This window comes from Salvelinus namaycush, chromosome 2 (assembly GCF_016432855.1).
Source record: "Salvelinus namaycush isolate Seneca chromosome 2, SaNama_1.0, whole genome shotgun sequence".
In the NCBI taxonomy this organism is placed as follows: Eukaryota; Metazoa; Chordata; class Actinopteri; order Salmoniformes; family Salmonidae; genus Salvelinus; species Salvelinus namaycush.
Window position 1 is genome coordinate 59514561 of NC_052308.1, and position 18446 is coordinate 59533006.

The 18446-nt window shown below is 42.4% G+C and overlaps 1 protein-coding gene across 2 annotated transcripts in view; it reads right to left on the reverse strand.

The window, feature by feature from the left end:
• Nucleotides 1-17540, reverse strand: part of LOC120065207 (kinesin light chain 1-like) — a 31561-nt gene extending 14021 nt beyond the window's left edge. For both annotated transcript variants that reach the window (XM_039016009.1, XM_039016017.1), the window contains exons 1-9: nt 17256-17540; nt 7769-8044; nt 6721-6951; nt 5416-5494; nt 4824-5052; nt 4506-4593; nt 3800-3901; nt 1875-2048; nt 1200-1299 (exon numbers count right to left, since the gene is read on the reverse strand). In XM_039016009.1, the coding sequence (XP_038871937.1) occupies nt 1200-1299; nt 1875-2048; nt 3800-3901; nt 4506-4593; nt 4824-5052; nt 5416-5494; nt 6721-6951; nt 7769-8017 (1252 nt within the window). In that variant the 5' untranslated portion in view covers nt 8018-8044; nt 17256-17540. The remainder of the gene's footprint in view (nt 1-1199; nt 1300-1874; nt 2049-3799; nt 3902-4505; nt 4594-4823; nt 5053-5415; nt 5495-6720; nt 6952-7768; nt 8045-17255) is intronic.
• Nucleotides 17541-18446: the final 906 nt, after the last annotated feature.

Sequence of the window (18446 nt, forward strand, 5' to 3'; positions counted from 1 at the left end):
GGCTCTGGCAGTGCACCTCCTTGCACAAAGGCGGAGGTAGCGGTCCTGCTGCTGGGTTGTTGCCCTCCTACAGCCTCCTCCACGTCTCCTGATGTACTGGCCTGTCTCCTGGTAGCGCCTCCATGCTCTGGACACTATGCTGACAGACACAGCAAACCTTTTTGCCACAGCTCGCATTGATGTGCCATCCTGGATGAACTGCACTACCTGAGCCACTTGTGTGGGTTGTAGACTCCGTCTCATGCTACCACTAGAGTGAAAGCACCACCAGCATTCAAAAGTGACCAAAACATCAGCCAGGAAGCATAGGAACTGAGAAGTGGTCTGTGGTCACCACCTGCAGAACCATTCCTTTATTGGGGGTGTCTTGCTAATTGCTTATAATTTCCACCTTTTGTCTATTCCATTTGCACAACAGCATGTGAATTTTTTTGTCAATCAGTGTTGCTTCCTAAGTGGACAGTTTGATTTCACAGAAGTGTGATTGACTTGGAGTTACATTGTGTTGTTTAAGTGTTCCCTTTATTTTTTTGAGCAGTGTATATTCAAAATCTTTACATCTAAAAATAAAAAATAAAAAATATTTTAAACAATCCTTTCATATATACTATACTCTTAGTAACCAGTTGCTTTCTTTATATAGAAATTCAAAATTTATTTAGAAGTATTTCTTGAACGGCTCTTAAAATCAGTCTGCTTTAGCCTGCACTATTCTGTACTTCAAGTCGAATGTTGACTATGTTCTCATTAGCAATGAACCGCTACACTTCATTGTCATTAACTGGGTGTCATAATAACCCATCCTAACAATTGATGGCAAAATGTGACAAATCACAGTTAGCATTGTCTGCTGGCAAACTAGCTGTGTGTGAAATAACGGTGTTCTAAAATGTCAGAACCACAGACTTATTGTATGTCTATGGTCAGTACAGTCAGGTGCTCCATTGTTCCTTCTAGAAACCCAAGACTTTGAATTCACATAAGGATTTATGTAACTCATGTCGACTCACTCATTTATCGACTCACGTCGATCTCGATTGACTGAACAGCCATTTCATGTGAAAGCAACACTAGATCGTACTGTAACTGTGTAGACGAAGAACATTCTGAAAAAAATGGTTTGCAAATAAGGAGGCAAAGTGACTACTATCCCCAAGTGTTTGTTGTGGCCCTTTCGAGTTTTGGACTAGTTTGCTCACCATCCACGGATCCAAATTCCTTCTCGTGAGCTTGGGTGAGGATCTCTTTGTAAAGGATTTCCGCCTCCTTGTACTTCCCCTGCTTCAAGTAACACGAAGCCTGGGAGACGGGAGAAAAGGTTCAGACATTTCACCTTTGAACTACAAGTACGCACAAAGCAAATCACTGAACCAGATGCAACCATCACGGTTTTTGATCTTTAAAAAGGAAAACAAGTTCATTCTCGTCCTTGCACCATCTTGTTGAGTCTAATACCAATATAAATAAAAACATCATAACAGGAACAAAGAGCTATGGTATGGATGAGCATCTTTGGTTCTCATAGGACAGCGGTGTCAAATTCATTCCATGGAAAGCCTAGTGTCTTTTTAAAATATTTGTATTAAGCCCTAGACAATCAGGTGTCGGGAGTAAGTTTATCAATCATGTTCAAGGGAGGAGTGAAATCCCGCAGACACTTGGCCCCCCCGTGGAATGAGTTTGATACCTGTGTCGTATGGCCTTTAGTGTCTGCTGGTTTTTGTTCTTAATTTGAAACCACCGTCTGATTTAGACCTGGGAAACCAGGTGTGGTCACTTGTGTGCAATTAGTGTCAGGTGAAAGAGAAAACCAGTAGACACGTGAGTTGTTCAACCCTGAGCAGCAGTTGACTCAAGCCAGGCAGCCCCCTCACCAGGTTGTTCTTGGTCTTGGCCACGTTGGGGTCGTCAGGGCCCAGCCTGCGTTCGTAGATCTCCAGGGCGCGGCAGTAGTAGTACTCCACCTCCTCGTACTTGCCCTGATTCTGGCACAGCAGGGCCAGGTTGTTCAGCTGCTTGGCCACATCAGGATGGTCCTTGCCCAGCACCTATATGGGAGGCGAGAGGACAGAAGCATCAACCAACACAAGTTGAGGTGCAGCCAAATAATCATTGGAACATTTCTAGAGATGGAAACGCAACTCATTTTGAAAGATGTACTGTATAAAGTCTCAGTCAAAAGTTGACACATCTACTCATTCCAGGGTTTTTCTTTATTTTACACATTGCAGAATAATAGTGAAGACATCAAAACTATGAAATAACACATATGGAATCATGTAGAAACCAAAAGTGTTAAACAAATCAAAATATATTTTAGATTCAAAGTAGCCACCCTTTGCCTTAATGACAGCTTTGTACACTCTTAGCATTCTCTCAACCAGCTTCATTAGGTAGTCGACAATCCATCATTACTTTAAGACATGGCCAGTCAATTCTGAAAACTTAAAGAACTGCCATAGAAAAGGAAGACCTAGAGTTACCTCTGCTGCAGAGGATAAGTTCCTTTGTTAGTTAATTTGTTAGTTAATTGTAGCTCAGACTGCAGCCCAAATAACAGACAACTCAACATCAACTGTTCAGAGAAGACTGCGTGAATTAGGCCTTCATGGTCGAATTGCTGCAAAGAAACCACTAAAGGACACCAATAAGAAGAAGAGACTTGCTTGGGCGAAGAAACCCGAGCAATGGACATTAGACCGGTGGAAATCTGTCCTTTGGTCTGACGAGGCCAAATTTGAGATTTTTGGTTCCAACCGCCGTGTCTTTGTGAGACGCAGAGTAGGTGAACGACGGATCTCCGCATGCGTGGTTCCCACCTTGAAGTATGGAGGAGGTGGTGTGTGATGGTGCTTTGCTGGTGACACTGATTTATTTAGAATTCAAGGCACACTATAACCAGCAAGGCTACCACAGCATTCTGCAGCAATACGCCATTCAATCTGGTTTGCGCTTAGTGGGACTATCATTTGTTTTTAAACAGGACTATGATCCTAAACACACCTCCGGGCTGTGTAAGGGTTATTTGACCAAGGAGAGTGATGGAGTGCTGCATCAGATGACCTGGCCTCCACAATCACCCGACCTCAACTCAAGTAGATGGTTTGGGATGAGTTGGACTGCAGAGTGAAGGAAAAGAAGTCAACAAGTGCTCAGCATATGTGGGAACTCCTTCAAGACTATTGGAAAAGCATTCCTCATGAAGCTGGTTGAGAGAATGAGTGTGCAAAGCTGTCATCAAGGGAAAAGGTGGCTACTTTGAAGAATCTAAAATATTAAAAAGAATTTGATTTGTTTAACACTTTTTTGGTTATTACATGATTCCATGTGTTATTTCATAGTTTTGATGTCTTCACTATTATTCTACAATGTAAAAAATAAAGAAAAATGAGGAATGGAATGAGTAAGTGTACCCAAACTTTTGATTGGTACTGTATATATGATAAACATTGATGTTTTATGGCTGCCATGAAACCATTAGAACTGTTATGGGACAGTGACGGCGTCATTTATTAAAGAACCTCCGCTATCATCAAAGCTACAAAAAATTCATTGTCATGTAATAGGACCTCATATCAACGTCTCGCCATATTAAAAATGATTCATGAGCTGGTGATGAACTTCGGTTATAAGCACCACCTATGTAAAGCTACTTTTCAATTCCAGATTGTGACATTTGCAATTGTTGAGTATATTCATTGGTAATATTGCTAATTGAATGTAGCACAGTACAAATTAACTGACCTTCTATCATTGTACCAAGTATGTCTGCACTGGGTATGTACTGCACTGGACCTACCTTCTCTCTGATCTCCAGAGCCCTCTTGCAAAGGGGCTCAGCTTCCTTGTACTTTCCCCTCTTTCCGTACAGCACTGCCAGATTGTTCAGTGTCGCAGCCACCTGAGAAAGAGAAGGATTAGTGAGCAGCTTTCATCGTGTTATGTAGCTGCTCTGTGCCTGCAGTGAGGCGAGTCAAACAAGGGAGCCTGTACTGTTTTAGTGCTCCCAAAAGTGCAACTACAAATGTGTCAGCTTATAGACCTCTAACACCACTACATATTGACATTAATATAAATTGACAATAGTTGTACAATTTGTGATAATGGACATTTCACCTTTGGGAGCATTTACACTACAGTGACTGAGGACCTTTTGCATTCCCATCATGCCCATGTACTTTCCAGGAGCTTGTGATGTGGATGTGTATGAATGCATATTAACAGGACTAACTCCAAGTGCTAGATGCCTGTCCAAGTGCTGACAACCAGATTTGCCATTAGGAACGTGATAAATAGTACATTCCTGTAATGTATAAATGGCCCACATGCTTTAGGATTAAACAGCCCTTGGAGCCGCTGTCGGCAGTTTCAACCTGACCAGCTCCAACCCATGTCCTTGCAAATCTTAATATCCAACCAAAGATTAACAACAACAACAAAAAACGCAGAAAAGTCCCTTTCGTCTAGTGAGAAAAGAGATTGCTCCATCCGGTAGACTAGCTCACCGCAGGGTGGTCTTTCCCAAGGGTTTTCTCCCGGATGGACAGTGCGTCGTTGAGCAGGTGAGCCGCCTCCTTGTATTTGTTCTGGTCCCTGAAAAAAAACAAAGAAAAGGGAAATAAATAAGTCTAAAAGAAAAAGATCCTGAAAACACTCGGTATAGAAGAGAGAAGCGGTGTGTAGATAAGTGGTATTGGTGGTGAAAATGTGTGGTTACAGAGGTGTTACAGTATAATGACAAAGGATAGCAGCACATAAGTGTGATAACACGGCTCCAGCAGGAGAAGGGTTAATATGGTGGGCTACGACACAAAGACACACACCTGTAGACCAGGGCCAGGATGTTGAGCATGGTGGCCACGTCAGGGTGGTCGTGTCCGGATGTCTTCTCCAGGTCCTCCAGGGCCTGTTTGCAGAGGGGCACGGCCACCTCGTAGCGGCCTTGGGAGGCGTACTGGATAACCAGGTTGTGGAGGGTCCTCAGGCGGGCCGGGATCTCATAGCCACCCTGCTGGGCCGCAGCCACCGCTGCGCTGTTATGCTGGTGCGGCACTGAAGGAGAGGACGGGGCAGGGACATATGCGGTTTGTTCCCAGTTAGAAGGTTTGGGCAGTTGCTGCAGAGTTTCACATTCGTATAATATGGATTTGGAATTCTCATTTGCATACAATCAATAGAATATAAAGATTTGAAGACCAGTAAAATGCCAGTTCTGTGCTAATAAAATTATTCGATTTGAGCTCAATATTAGAGCAACTCCATTTCAAATATGGGACCTTGAATAAAAAAAAAACAAGATGACGCAGCAGGTTGTTGTTTGACGTTATGCACCAAAGATATGAACATGAAAGAATCTATACTAATCCGATACTGTATGACGACGCAGGATATGGTTGTAGTAGACAGACCGCTTACTTCCTTGACTGTTTTCCTCCTCATCATTGGGGAAGAGGTCGTCCAGTGTATCTTTAGGAGGCTCTCCATCTTTCTCCTCCTGGAAAAAAACAATGTCGCTTATTGCCAATTTCATCCTTTTTCAGGACATCTGGTTTGGTCTAAGGAGTGGAATTCTAATTATATACTCAGTGGCAGTTACATTTGCCAAGACCTACCCCACAGTTTACAAACAGCCAGAGCAGCGCTTTTGACTTGAAATTTAAGTTACATTGTGCCTTTAAATCCCAGATGGCCACAAGAAATTTCCATCGAATTGAGAGTCAATGTTTGACAGACAGCAGGGTGCTCAAGGAGACTCATGCACCTCATCACGGTTCCCTTCAGGCTGAACTAGAAACACTCCACCCCACCTTCCACATTCATACCTCCTGTCCTTGCATTCCCAGACACGTACAAGAACTATAAATATTCAACAGCCGACATCATTTGAAAAGTGCTAAATTCCAGTGTGGACTACATTTGGTACATATTAATGAGTTCTTGTCAATATGTATGAATGTTAATGACTAAATTAATTGCCTTAACAGCAGCCAAGGGATAGATGACTTCCGCCCAACATACACTATAATCAGTTCATAATGGTTGGGGCGTCATTGTAAATAAGAATTTGTTCTTAACCGACTTGCCTAGTTAAATAAAGGGTAAATGAATATTATTTAAAAAAAAAAAAATATATATATATATTAAAGATGGTGAGACCCAGTGAGTGAGACCCATTCATTCACCTTGGCAGCCTGCATTGCTCATGGAAAGGGAGAAAAAGAGGGAAGAATAAAGATTACGAAGAGTGAAATGGCTCTTTTATGACAGAATATGGCGCTTGTCTGTCTAGTTAACTAATAGGCTGCTAGGCTTTACAAAAGACGTGCTCTCAGCTCTCATTTCATCTCTTAGGGAGAATTCCCTAGCGATCAATCCGCTCTAAAAATTCTCTTACACATAAATTGAGAGATCCAAATCCTGGTTGAGAATAGAGAATGTAGACTATATAGGCAGTAGAGAAGAGGTCAAGTATTATCGATAGGTCACAGTTGCAACCCCCCAGAAGCGGCTTCATCAGCTGAGGCTTATGCAATGCCTGATTACTTGCATGAGGATTACAGCTCTCAATTGTTTATGATCAGGGAGTTTGTGTGTGTATTACCTCAGAGAAAGAAATGTGTTCATACTTCATGAACTGATTCGGCAGCAGTGCGTTTGTGCTTGCGTGCAAGCGATTCTGTTGTGCATCCAAGTATGGGTGTATGCGAGTGCACAACTCACAGTAGGGGACACATCCTCGTCGTACTTCTTCAGCTGATTCATGAACTCCAGGTGCTTCTTCTCCTCTTCCAGCTGGGCCACACTCTGCTCGCTCTTCTGCAGCTTTTGCTGGGTGCCCGCCAGCTCGTCCCGCAGCCACTGGTTCTCTTGGCACAGTCGACGTACCTGGGCACGCAGCTTCTGCTTCTCCGACTCCACAGCGTTCAGGTGGGCAGACAGGGCCATCATCACCTGATAGAGAAAGGTGCATACATGCAGAGGGATCAATTAATTATGTATCATTGTATGTGATTCAGCCCTAGGACCATGCCTCAGGACTACCCGGTGACTCCTGGCTGTACCCGTCCCGTTCACCTGGTCATGCTTCTGATCCAGTTTCTGCTATTCTGCCTGTGGCTATGGAACCCTGACCTGTTCACAGGGTGTACTACCTTGTCCCGGACCTCCTCTCTCTCGCCCTCTTCCGCACCTGCCGTCTCAACCTCTGAATGCTTGGCTATGAAAAGCCAGCTGACATTGACTCCTGAGGTGCTGACCTGTTGCCCCTCTACAACCACCGATTATTATTTGACCCTGCTGGTCATCGATGAACATTTGAACATCTTGAAGAACGATCTGGCCTTAATGGCCATGTACTCTTGTAATCTACACCCGGCACAGCCAGAAGAGGACTGGCCACCCCTCAGAGCCTAGTTCCTCTAGGTTCCTGCCTTTCTAGGGAGTTTTTCCTTCTACATCTGCATTGCTTGTTCTTTGGGATTTTAGGCTGTGTTTCTGTATAAGCACCTGGTGACATCTTTATAAATATGTTTTATTGATTAATAATGAAGGTCACAATTTGTGGCAGAGGTGGATTCATGTGGCCAGAGACAAGCAGCCTACATAAACCAGAGAAAGACTAGTTAACTTAAAAACATGAAACTCTGACGCATGCAACATTAACTCCTGTTAACCTTAACTCATGGGGATCCCCCCAAGAATGGATTGAGAACCCGTGCTATAACCACCCCAAGTCTCTTCCTATCACCCAGGGACCCTCAACCTTTACCTGCGCCTCGCCCAGCCCCAGCTCGATCATTTCCACTGACTTGCGCAGCAGGCTGGACTTCTCGTGCACCAGGTTGGCCTCCTCGTCCTTCTTCAGGCAGCGAATGGTCTCCAGCAGGCTGTGCAAGATGGAGTTGTGCTCGCTCTTCAGCGCCTCCAGGCCCTGGATCACCAGCTTGGTGCTGGAGATGATCTCCTCCTGGGACAGCTTCTCCAGACGGTCTTCCCTGGGGTACACCATGATTGACATTGCCTGGTGGACCTAGGACCTAATACACTTAGTGGATGGAAGTGGGAAAAAATGAAGGTGGATGTTAGGTCACTCTTGGGGCAGTGGTTCCTTTTATTGCCATAACCTCAGTTTTGGGGATTTTCTTTAGACCCATCAGAGCAAAACAATAGCCTACTTCTTTTCACAAGCTGATTTTTAGTGACACAGAAGGGACTAGCCGCTACTAACCTCCATTTGGGAAACTGCTCTAGGGTCAAGTGGGGGGAATACACAGCTCAATTGTCTGGTCTCGTTACGAGCTACACAGAAAGCTTGTCAACAGGAAGCTTAGTAATGCTCCAAGACAATTCAGAGTGATGCTCCTGTTAATTATTTACAAAACATAAATATTCTATAGGCAGCTCCTACTTTGACTGTGCCATGCATAGTTGATCTACCAAAGTTCTACAAGATTCCAACATCTTGAGACTTCCACTGCCATTATCAGCAGCAAAAAAGCACAGCTCAAGTAAACATTCATTCATTGAGGTTGCTCTGTTTACAATCCACGCTACAAGTTTTGAATTAAACTGGATAGAGATGTACAAGAAACTGGAAGCCTTGGGATACAAAATGACAGGGTAGGAGTCCAATCTAGCCCACAATCTCTACACTCCCTGGAATCGACAAAGCCAGAGGAATAAAACACTTCGCTCCCCCTGCCTTCACAAGACAGTCACATGATTATGCTTGGCGTGGGCATAGCAGCAGAAAATTGGGCTAACCCCCGAGCATTTAGCCCTGAGTTCATCATCAAAGCGCTTGCAGATAAATATGAGGAAACTGTTGTAGCCGGCTGAATGGGCATTTCCATTGTGGAAAAATTCCACTCTAGTCACTCGTATTAGTATTCTTATTCCAAAACAGGCAGATAATCTCGAACTCTGTGGTGATTTTTCATTTAAATTGAAATATCCCATTACAAAGTCTGTTTAGAGCCATGGAAACAGACTGCCAGAAATAGAGCACCAAGAGCCAATCATAAAATGAGAACTAGCCCTGCAGTGTGCCTACGTATCATTTCACCTGGATGCACAGAGCGAACGCAAGCGTGCACACACACGCAGCTTGACAGAGTAGTACAGTAGGCTACTAGCTTGCATGACATTCCTTTCATATTGAAAACACACACAGCATTGAGCCTCAATCCATTCTTTTCAGCAAGCCTTCTAAAAATAGGTTGACGATACAGCCAAAGCCTTTAGATTCAGAAAAATACAGAATTGCTTTTAAGAATGGGATTCGGCTAAATGTAATCTGGAAACAAACTAAATGGATATCTAGACTACATTGAACACAGGGTAAATAACTAGTGCAAATGGTAGCACATAGGCGGTCACCAATGTTGATACTAGGCATGACGGATTACAGAGGTCCAATTTCAAAGAGTAATGGCGCTTTTATAGGAGCATGAGTCATATTTAATGAAATTGGCTACGAAGCCACTATTAGACTTCTCAATGGGCATCTATAGGACATTCCATTTCAGATTAACAGTCAGCGTTATCGCCCGGGGGGAAGTTCCAAGAAAAAACATGATTCTTTGAGCAAGCATAGACATAGGAAAGACGTTTTCAATACCATAACGCAGTTAGTCCATACGTCCAAAAGGTAATGAGATCTGGTATCAAAAACACTAGATTTATTTGCATGGTAAAGCAAAGTAGTATAGTACAGAAATAATGCCACACATGCGAACCAAGCATACAGCAGTGATAGTCTTCACAGGGTCAAGTAATGTTCAGCTACAGTAGGTTAAGATGTAGGCTAGTAGAATAATTATGTCTAATTATTCATTGCGGTATGTAAGTTAGCTGTGGGCTAAAAGGAAGCTTGAAATTAGCTCACTCTTAATTATTTACACAATGTCCCAAGGTGCACAATCAAAAGAAGAAAAAGGCACAATGCAGAAAAACAATCATGATGTTAGCTCACAGGAATAAGGGATATTGGGTTCCCTCAACAGAAAACACTAGCCAGGGTCGTACTAGCCTACATTGTATTCCCTTTCAGTCAATTTAGAGGAATTAATTGAAATACAACTAATTCATTAACAATTGCTCATAATTCTCTACTGTGGAGTTATCAATTAATGAAGTTGAATAAAGTTCCTGATTTGACATGCTATAGACCACAAACAAAAGCTTCTAGCAAATATGACGATGGTGACCGGGGCACACTACCATTTAAAGGAGAAGGAAGCTGAAATATAAAAATTGAGCTGGGTCTACAGACAATCACAGACTACAAAAAGAAAACCAGCCACGTCACGGACACCGACGTCTTGCATCCAGACAAACTAAACACCTTCTTTGCCTGCTTTGAGGATAATACAGTGCCATCGACGCGGCCCGCTACCAAGGACTGTGGGCCCCCCTCTCCTTCTCCGTGGCCGACGTGAGTAAGACATTTAAATGTGTTAACCTTCACTAGACTGCCAGCCCAGATGGCATCCCTCGCCACGTCCTCAGAGCATGCGCAGACCAGCTGGCTGGTGTATTTACCAACATATTCAATCTCTCCCTATCCTGGTCTGCTGTCCCCACATACTTCAAGATGGCCACCATTGTTCCTGTACCCAAGAAGGCAAAGGTAACTGAACTAAATGACTATCGCCCCGTGGCACTCACTTCTGTCATCATGAAGTGCTTTGAGAGGATAATATCACCTCCACCTTACCTGTCACCCTAGACCCACTTCACTTTGCATACTGCTCCAATAGGTCCACAGATGACGCAATCGCCATAACACTGCCCTATCCCATCATTACAAGAGGAATACCTACGTAAGAATGCTGTTCATTGACTACAGCTCAGCATTCAACAACGTAGTACCCTCCAAGCTCATCATTAAGCTTGAGGCCCTGGGTCTCAACCCCACCCTGTGCAATTGGGTTCTGGACTTCCTGACGGACCGCCCCCAGGTGGTGAAGGTAGGAAACAACATCTCCACTTCGCTGATCCTCAACACTGGGGCCCCACAAGGGTGCGTGCTCAGTCCCCTCCTGTACTCCCTGTTCACCCATGACTGCGTGGCCATGCACGCTTCCAACTCAATCATCTAGTTTGTAGATGACAACATTAGTAGGCTTGATTAGCAACGACGAGACAGCCTACAAGGAGGTGGTGAGGACACTGGGAGTGTGGTGTCAGCAAAACAACCCCTCACTCAACGTCAACAAAACAAAGGAGATGATCGTGGACTTCAGGAAACAGCAGAGGGAGCACCCCTCTATCCATATCAACGGGACAGCAGTGGAGAAGGTGGAAAGTTATGTTCCTCGATGTGCATATCACGGACAAACTGAAATGGTCCACCCACACAGAATGTGGTGAAGGCGCAACAGCATCTCTTCAACCTCAGGAGGCTGAAGAAATGTAGTTGTCACCTAAAAATTTACAGATGCACAATTGAGAGCATCCTGTTGGGCTGCATCACCGCCTGGTACGGTAACTGCACCGCCCACAACCGCAAGGCTCTCCAGAAAGTGGTGCGGTCTGCACAAGCAACACCGGGGGCAAACTCCCTGCCCTCCAGGACACTTACAACACCCAATATCCTAGATTAACTTGTTGGCCTTCCTGTGACAACAACCACCCGAGCCACTGCCGGTTCACGCCGCTACCATCCAGAAGGCGAGGTCAGTACAGGTGCATCAAAGCTGGGACCGAGAGACTGAAAAAGAGCTTCCATCTCAAGGCCATCAGACTGTTAAATAGCCATCACTAACACAGAGGCTGCTGCATCCATACAGATTTGAAATCATTGGCCACTTTAATAAATGGATCACTAGTCACTTTAAATAATGTTTCCATATCTTGCATTACTCATCCCATATGTATAAACTGTATTTTATACCATCTTGCCTATGATGCTCTGTCATTGCTCATCCATATATTTATATATTCTTATTCCATTCCTTTATTTACATTTTTAGGTAGTTGTTGTGGAATTGTTAGATTACATTTTAGATATTGCTGCACTGTCGGAACTAAAAGCACAAGCATTTTGCTACACTCGCAATAACATCTGCTAACCATGTGTATGTGACCAATCAAATTTGATTTGAGTATAGCGAAACAGGAAGATACTGCTGTTTATACCGAAGGTGGATCAGCTAAGCAACTTTATCTTTTGAAGAATCTGACTTTGCTCTTCACTACTTCTATTAAGGATGTATTCACATTTACAAGTAGAAATTTTACAGAAAGTAACTAAGAGTGACAGTTTGTCTTGAAGAAATGCATCTGCAACCTTCTAATATATCCATTAACACATTCAACGTCAACAATCAATAACATAGCCTCTCACAAGTTGCAATTAATATGTGTATTTTTTTATTTAACCTTTATTTAACTAGGAAAGTCAGTTAAGAACAACTTCTTATTTACAATGACAGCCTACTGGGCAAAGTGCACATTCTATAACATAAGCTACCCAACAGTGGTGCTAAAACTACCACATGCTTACAGGCCTAGGTCACACATGCATGCAATGAAGTCTTGCTCTGGACCAGACATAAAAGGCTTGGATCAGCATTTAGTGTCTGGTTCCTCTCAGGGAACCAGTTTATTAGTAAGACTACACTTTCCCATAACGTTTCCTCCTTACTGTGGCTAAATGGTTGATTTACTGTATGTGAATATAGGTAGGCCTATTTGTACACAATATCAAATTAAAATAATGCATTGATGCTCACAGAATTATTGCTCTCCTTTTGAAAGTCCAATTTACACACACATATTTAAAGTTAGGATAGGGCCCTTATTTCTCTATTCTATCAAACCCAGTAAGTCAAAAGCAACGTTCTTCCGGTGTTTCCCAGCATAACACAAATGTTGTTTTGAACATCCTAGACAACCAGTTACGGAGATTGAATGAAAAGCCCTGCTGAGTCGCTAACCACCCTCTCCCCTTTGTCTCCTCGATGTGACGCACCAAGGCTAAAGATACTTTTATAAACAGCTGGTCTGATATAATGGCTCTTCAAGCTGACATTTTCCAACCAATCTGACAATGGTGAGTCATGGCAATGAATCGTTGATGCTGGTTCAAATGCCACGCTGCCTCTTTCAGTGAGGCAGAAGGAAAGGGAAAGAGGGATACCTAGTCAATTGTACAACTGAAATGTGTCTTCCATATTTAACTCAACCCCTCTGAATAGAGAGGTGTGGGGGCTGCCTTAATCGTCATGCAAGTCGTCGGCGCCCGGGGAACAGTGGGTTAACTGCCTTGCTCAAGGGCAGAACGACAGAGGGGCTCCCGAGTGGCGCAGTGGTCTGAGGCACTGCATCTCAATGCTTGAGATGGCACTACAGACACCCACTACAGACACCCTGTTGTTCGAATCCAGGCTGAATCACAACCGGCCGTGATTGGGAGTCCCATAGGGCGGTGTACAATTGGCCCAGCGTCGTCCGGGTTTGTTCTTAACTGACTTGCCTAGTTAAATAAGGATTAAATAAATAAAATAGTATTTTGTAGGCCTCTTTGTATGTACATTTTTGACTGACAAAGGAGACAACGGCCCAACGTGATTTCAAAATTCGGTATCACGAGGGTCAATTATAGGCCTATTACCGTTTGTGTCAGCCCGCTTCGAGGTTTCACCACCAGGGCATACATTTATTTGACAGAGCACGTTGAAAGGAAACTTCACAGCAAACTACTATGAACATAATTACAGAGGAACAAAAGCTTTCATACAGTACTGTATGTCTTCTGGGTGTGTGCACTTGAACACCTGTCTGGTAAAACTGTAACTAGAGGAGCAATTTCTTCCTTTTATCTCACTCTTTCAGATCCAGTTACATATCTGACTGCCGTTGTTATGAGATGTCTGCAGTCCAAAGGTCACTTTACTTCTCCACTCTAGTAAATAAACAGCCAAGTGGACTGGACAAGCATCTCTGCTCAAATCGTTTGATGTCTGTTATTAGGAAAAACCATCTGGGGCAAGGGCTCTAAATTAAAAAATGTCATTTGTCGCACTGGTGCTCCCAACTTAAATTCTAGCTACTTTTGAAGCACATGTTGAGCCCTGGAAACTAATATGGAACTCTGTAAATACACGACTTTATTATAAAAGCTTGGTAAGAATACCTGTCATTGAAAGTACAAAGTCATTTGTGGAATATTAGGTTTCTACATCGTGTTAAAGCACTATTTTCCAATTGAGATTCATTACATTGAAAGAAAATGGCAGGTTTGTGATGAGGACACGCAAGAGATCTGTCATTCATTCATTGCGATGATCATTGATATCCTGAAGAAGCTATCCCTTTTCCTTTCTTTGTGCCCCCAAATGTTTGGATATACTGCGAAGGTTGCCAGGTTGTTAGCCAATGAGGTAACATGACTGAAGAAAGACAAATGGTTATCATCGTCGACGTGCGAGTAGTTTTAGAACAGCTCACGATATGGTTTATTAATGTAAAATGCAGTCCCGTCGATTAGAGTTTGACCGACTACGATTTGTCAACGCCGATGCCGATATTGGAGCACCAAAAAAAGCCGATACTGATTAATCGCAATGAACAATGAACACTTTTATTTTAAATTAATACAATACATAAATAAAATCTATTTAGTCTCAAATAAATAATGAAACATGTTCATTTGGTTTAAATAATGCAAAAACAGTTTTGGAGAAGAAAGTAAAAGTGCAATATGTGCCATATAAAAAAGCTAATGTTTAAGTTCCTTGCTCAGAACATATGAAAGCTGGTGGTTCAATATTCCCAGTTCTTCAATATTCCCAGTTAAGAAGTTTTAGGTTGCAGTTATAGGAATTATGAAGCGTCGACTATTTCTCTCTATACTATTTGTATTTCATATACCTTTGACTATTGGATGTTCTTATAGGCACTTTAGTCTTGCCAGCCTAATCTTGGGAGTTGATAGGCTTGAAGTCATAAACAGCGCTGTGCTTCAAGCATTGCTAAGAGCTGCTGGCAAATGCAGTTTGAATGAATGCTTACGAGCCTGCTGCTGCCTACCACCGCTCAGTCAGACTACTATAATTAAGTCTATGATTTGATAGAGTAAACACAGAAATACGAACCTTTGGTCATTAATATGGTCAAATCCGGAAACTATAATTTAGAAAACAAAACATTTATTCTTTCAGTGAAATACGGAACCGTTCCGTATTTTATCGAACGGGTGTCAACCCTAAGTTTAAATATTGCTGTTACATTGCACAACCTTCAATATTTTGTCATAATTATGTAAAATTCTGGCAAATTAGTTCACAGTTCGCAACGAGCCAGGCGGCCCAAACTGTTGCATATATCCTGACTCTGCTTGCACTGAACGCAAGTGAAGTGACACAATTTCCCTAGTTAATATTGCCTGCTAACATGAATTTATTTGAACTAAATATGCAGGTTTAAAAAATATATACTTCTGTGTATTGATTTTAAGAAAGGCCTTGATGTTTATGGTTAGGTACATTTGTGCAAAGATTGGGCTTTTTTCAGCAATGCACTTTTGTTAAATCACCTGTTTGGCAAAGTTGAATTAGGCTGTGATTCGATAAATTAACATGCACCGCATTGATTATATGCATCGCAGTACAAGCTAGTTAACCTAGTAATATCATCAACCATGTGTAGTTAACTAGTGATTATGTGAAGATTGATTGTTTTTTATAAGATACGTTTAATGCTAGCTAGCAACTTACCGTGGCTCCTTGCAGCCACAAGGTCCTTTTGATGCTGCACTCGCATTAACAGGTGGTCAGCCTGCCACGCAGTTTCCTTGTGGATTGCAATGTAATCGGTGTCCAAAAAGGCAGATTACCGATTGTTATGAAAATTTGAAATCGGCCCTAATTAATCAGCCATGTCGATCTCTACCGTTGACCTCTACCGTCGATATACTATAAGAAGACCTAGTTGGGCTACAAGCAAGCCGTTTTCGCTGCAGTAATGGTGAAACCATGACGCTAATGAGTCTGCACTCCCTTGTCTCTCTAGGGCAGTGTTTCACCAAACTCAGTCCTGGGGACTCCATGGGGTTTACCTTTTGTTTTTTGCCCTAGCACTAAACAGCTGATTCAAATAATGAACTCCTCATCGAGCGTTCATTATTTGAATCAGCTGTGTAGTGTCTGGGCAAAAAAATAAACGTAAACCCCTTGGGGTCCCCAGGACTGAGTTTGGGAAACGCTGCTCTAGGGCACTTGGAAACAACAGTACAGCGAAGCCTTATCATTACAATAATTATTATCTTGGAGATTTGTTTTCATAGTCGCACAGTTCTCCCAAAATAAAACTCCTGGTCGCACGAGATGGGTGCAATTGCGTCCCCCTTATTGGTTCATTTTTATGCTAGGTCTCCGGTACACAGGCGCGAATTGGGGGCGCTCCAGTACAGTAGGTGGCAGTATTGCACCATAACGTCGGATGCCAACTGGCGATAAACCCCAAAGAAGAGGCGGCGGGGGTGACAATGGTAGCTAGTTAGCTAGGACACCGGTATATGCAAAACTGGAGATTCCACCAAGTAGGTTTGGATATCACCATAGGCTACTTTGGGCCATTTGGTAGGGTTGCCTCTCCAGCTATGGGTAAACAAACAGTGACTTAAGTATACTGCGATAGCTTTACTGTTAGTCTTAGCATGTCAGCTAACAAATTAGTGGCAGAATAAGTATAATGCAAATAATTTGTTGTTGTGATAGACAAGTATGTTAATAACGAACAACACTTGAGGCTGCTGAAAAGGTTTATTGAAACGACAAAGAGCGTCAGCAGTTTGCTTAGGATGCCGCCAAACTTAGGTTAATTAAATGGGAGTAACAGGAGTAGCCTACGGCTGTATCATACTCGGGGGCGTAGTCACGTTAAACCACGCCTTGCCGTATCTATAGACAATAGCATGAAGACGGCGGGGGCGTTCGTGCATCAATCAATGCCCAGTCGTGAAATCCATAGATTAGGGCCTAATGTATTTATTTCAATTGACTGATTTCCTTATATGAACTGTAACTCAGTGAAATTGTTCAATGTTGCGTTTATATTTTTTTCAATATAAATAAAATAGGCCTTTACAAGAACTGTTATCAATAGGCTACTTACTGTCTGTAGTTAGGCTGTGTAGTCAATAAGGCAATAACAATCACACTGCTTTTCTAATGGGTATTCTGCAAAGTGTTGAATTCTGTGAGCCAAGACAAAAACACATATCCTGCTATATGTATGTGGTTACATACCTAAATTGGTTAATTCCTCGTAGGACAGCCAGGAACTATAGGAGCCTTCTCGATGTACATGCACCAGCAAGAAACCTATCCCAACAGAACTCGCAGATGAGCACCGCGATGTTTCGGGAAAAATGCGTGATTTTTTTTTACAAGAACGACGCCATTTCATTGCGCACAACTGACAAACAAACTCTTTGACGGTACATTCTAAATAAATATCAGGGCGACCGCAATGATAAATGTGTTGCCAACGGAGCTTATTTTAAATCCAAAATGTCTTCCATGGATATTGATCTCCCAGCATCCACAGCGAATATTTTTAAATTACGTCGTCATGTATTGGATGTTTCGGGCGTGGCTGCACAGAGGCTGTGTATATGAGTAACAAATCCAAATACATAATTTCCATACATACATCATTGGTCATATAGATAAATAAATCCACCATTTATTTTATTAATTTGAATGGATACTTGCCTTCAACTAGTCTACATAGCAAATACACGAAATGTGTTGATTTGATTAATAACCTAGTTATACAAAAAATATATAATTAAATAGGTCTAACCAAAAAAAAATAATAAAAAAATCCAGATGTTCGAATACCGTAAAAAAAAAAAATTCAGTATTTCACAATTTAATGTTAGATGGTTCGTTACCCTGAAAGTAGTCTATGGGAGAAGCTAATCCATGGTTCAGTTTTCCTTGAACATCCACTAAAATATTTAGCTAACATTAGCCACGACTAGCTAATAATAATCAAGGACCAAGCAGAGGCAATTTAAAAAAAAAATTTTTTTAAAGGAAATGTACGGTCCTCAAGAAGGAAATGGATCAATAGTTTATAGTAAATCATTGTGTGATGCATTTATTCATATGATATACGAAGACAATTAGGAACACGGAAACACCTAAATTTGAACGCGGCAAAAGAGTTGCGGGGTAAACCACACATCACTCGACGAACATTAATACCGCGTTCAAGACAACTTGGAACTCGGAAATTTGAGACTTGTAAACTCGTCGTAGAAAGATGAGGTCCGAGTTTCTCACTTGGATATGATCAGAATCAACCAATAGGAAGCTCTACGCAAAAAACGTACGCAAATTCAAGTTGTCTTGAACAAGGCACAAACGTAATTCAGAGCCCACATACCCAGGCTTCATTCCAAACACTTAAAATACATCCTATCCCACCAG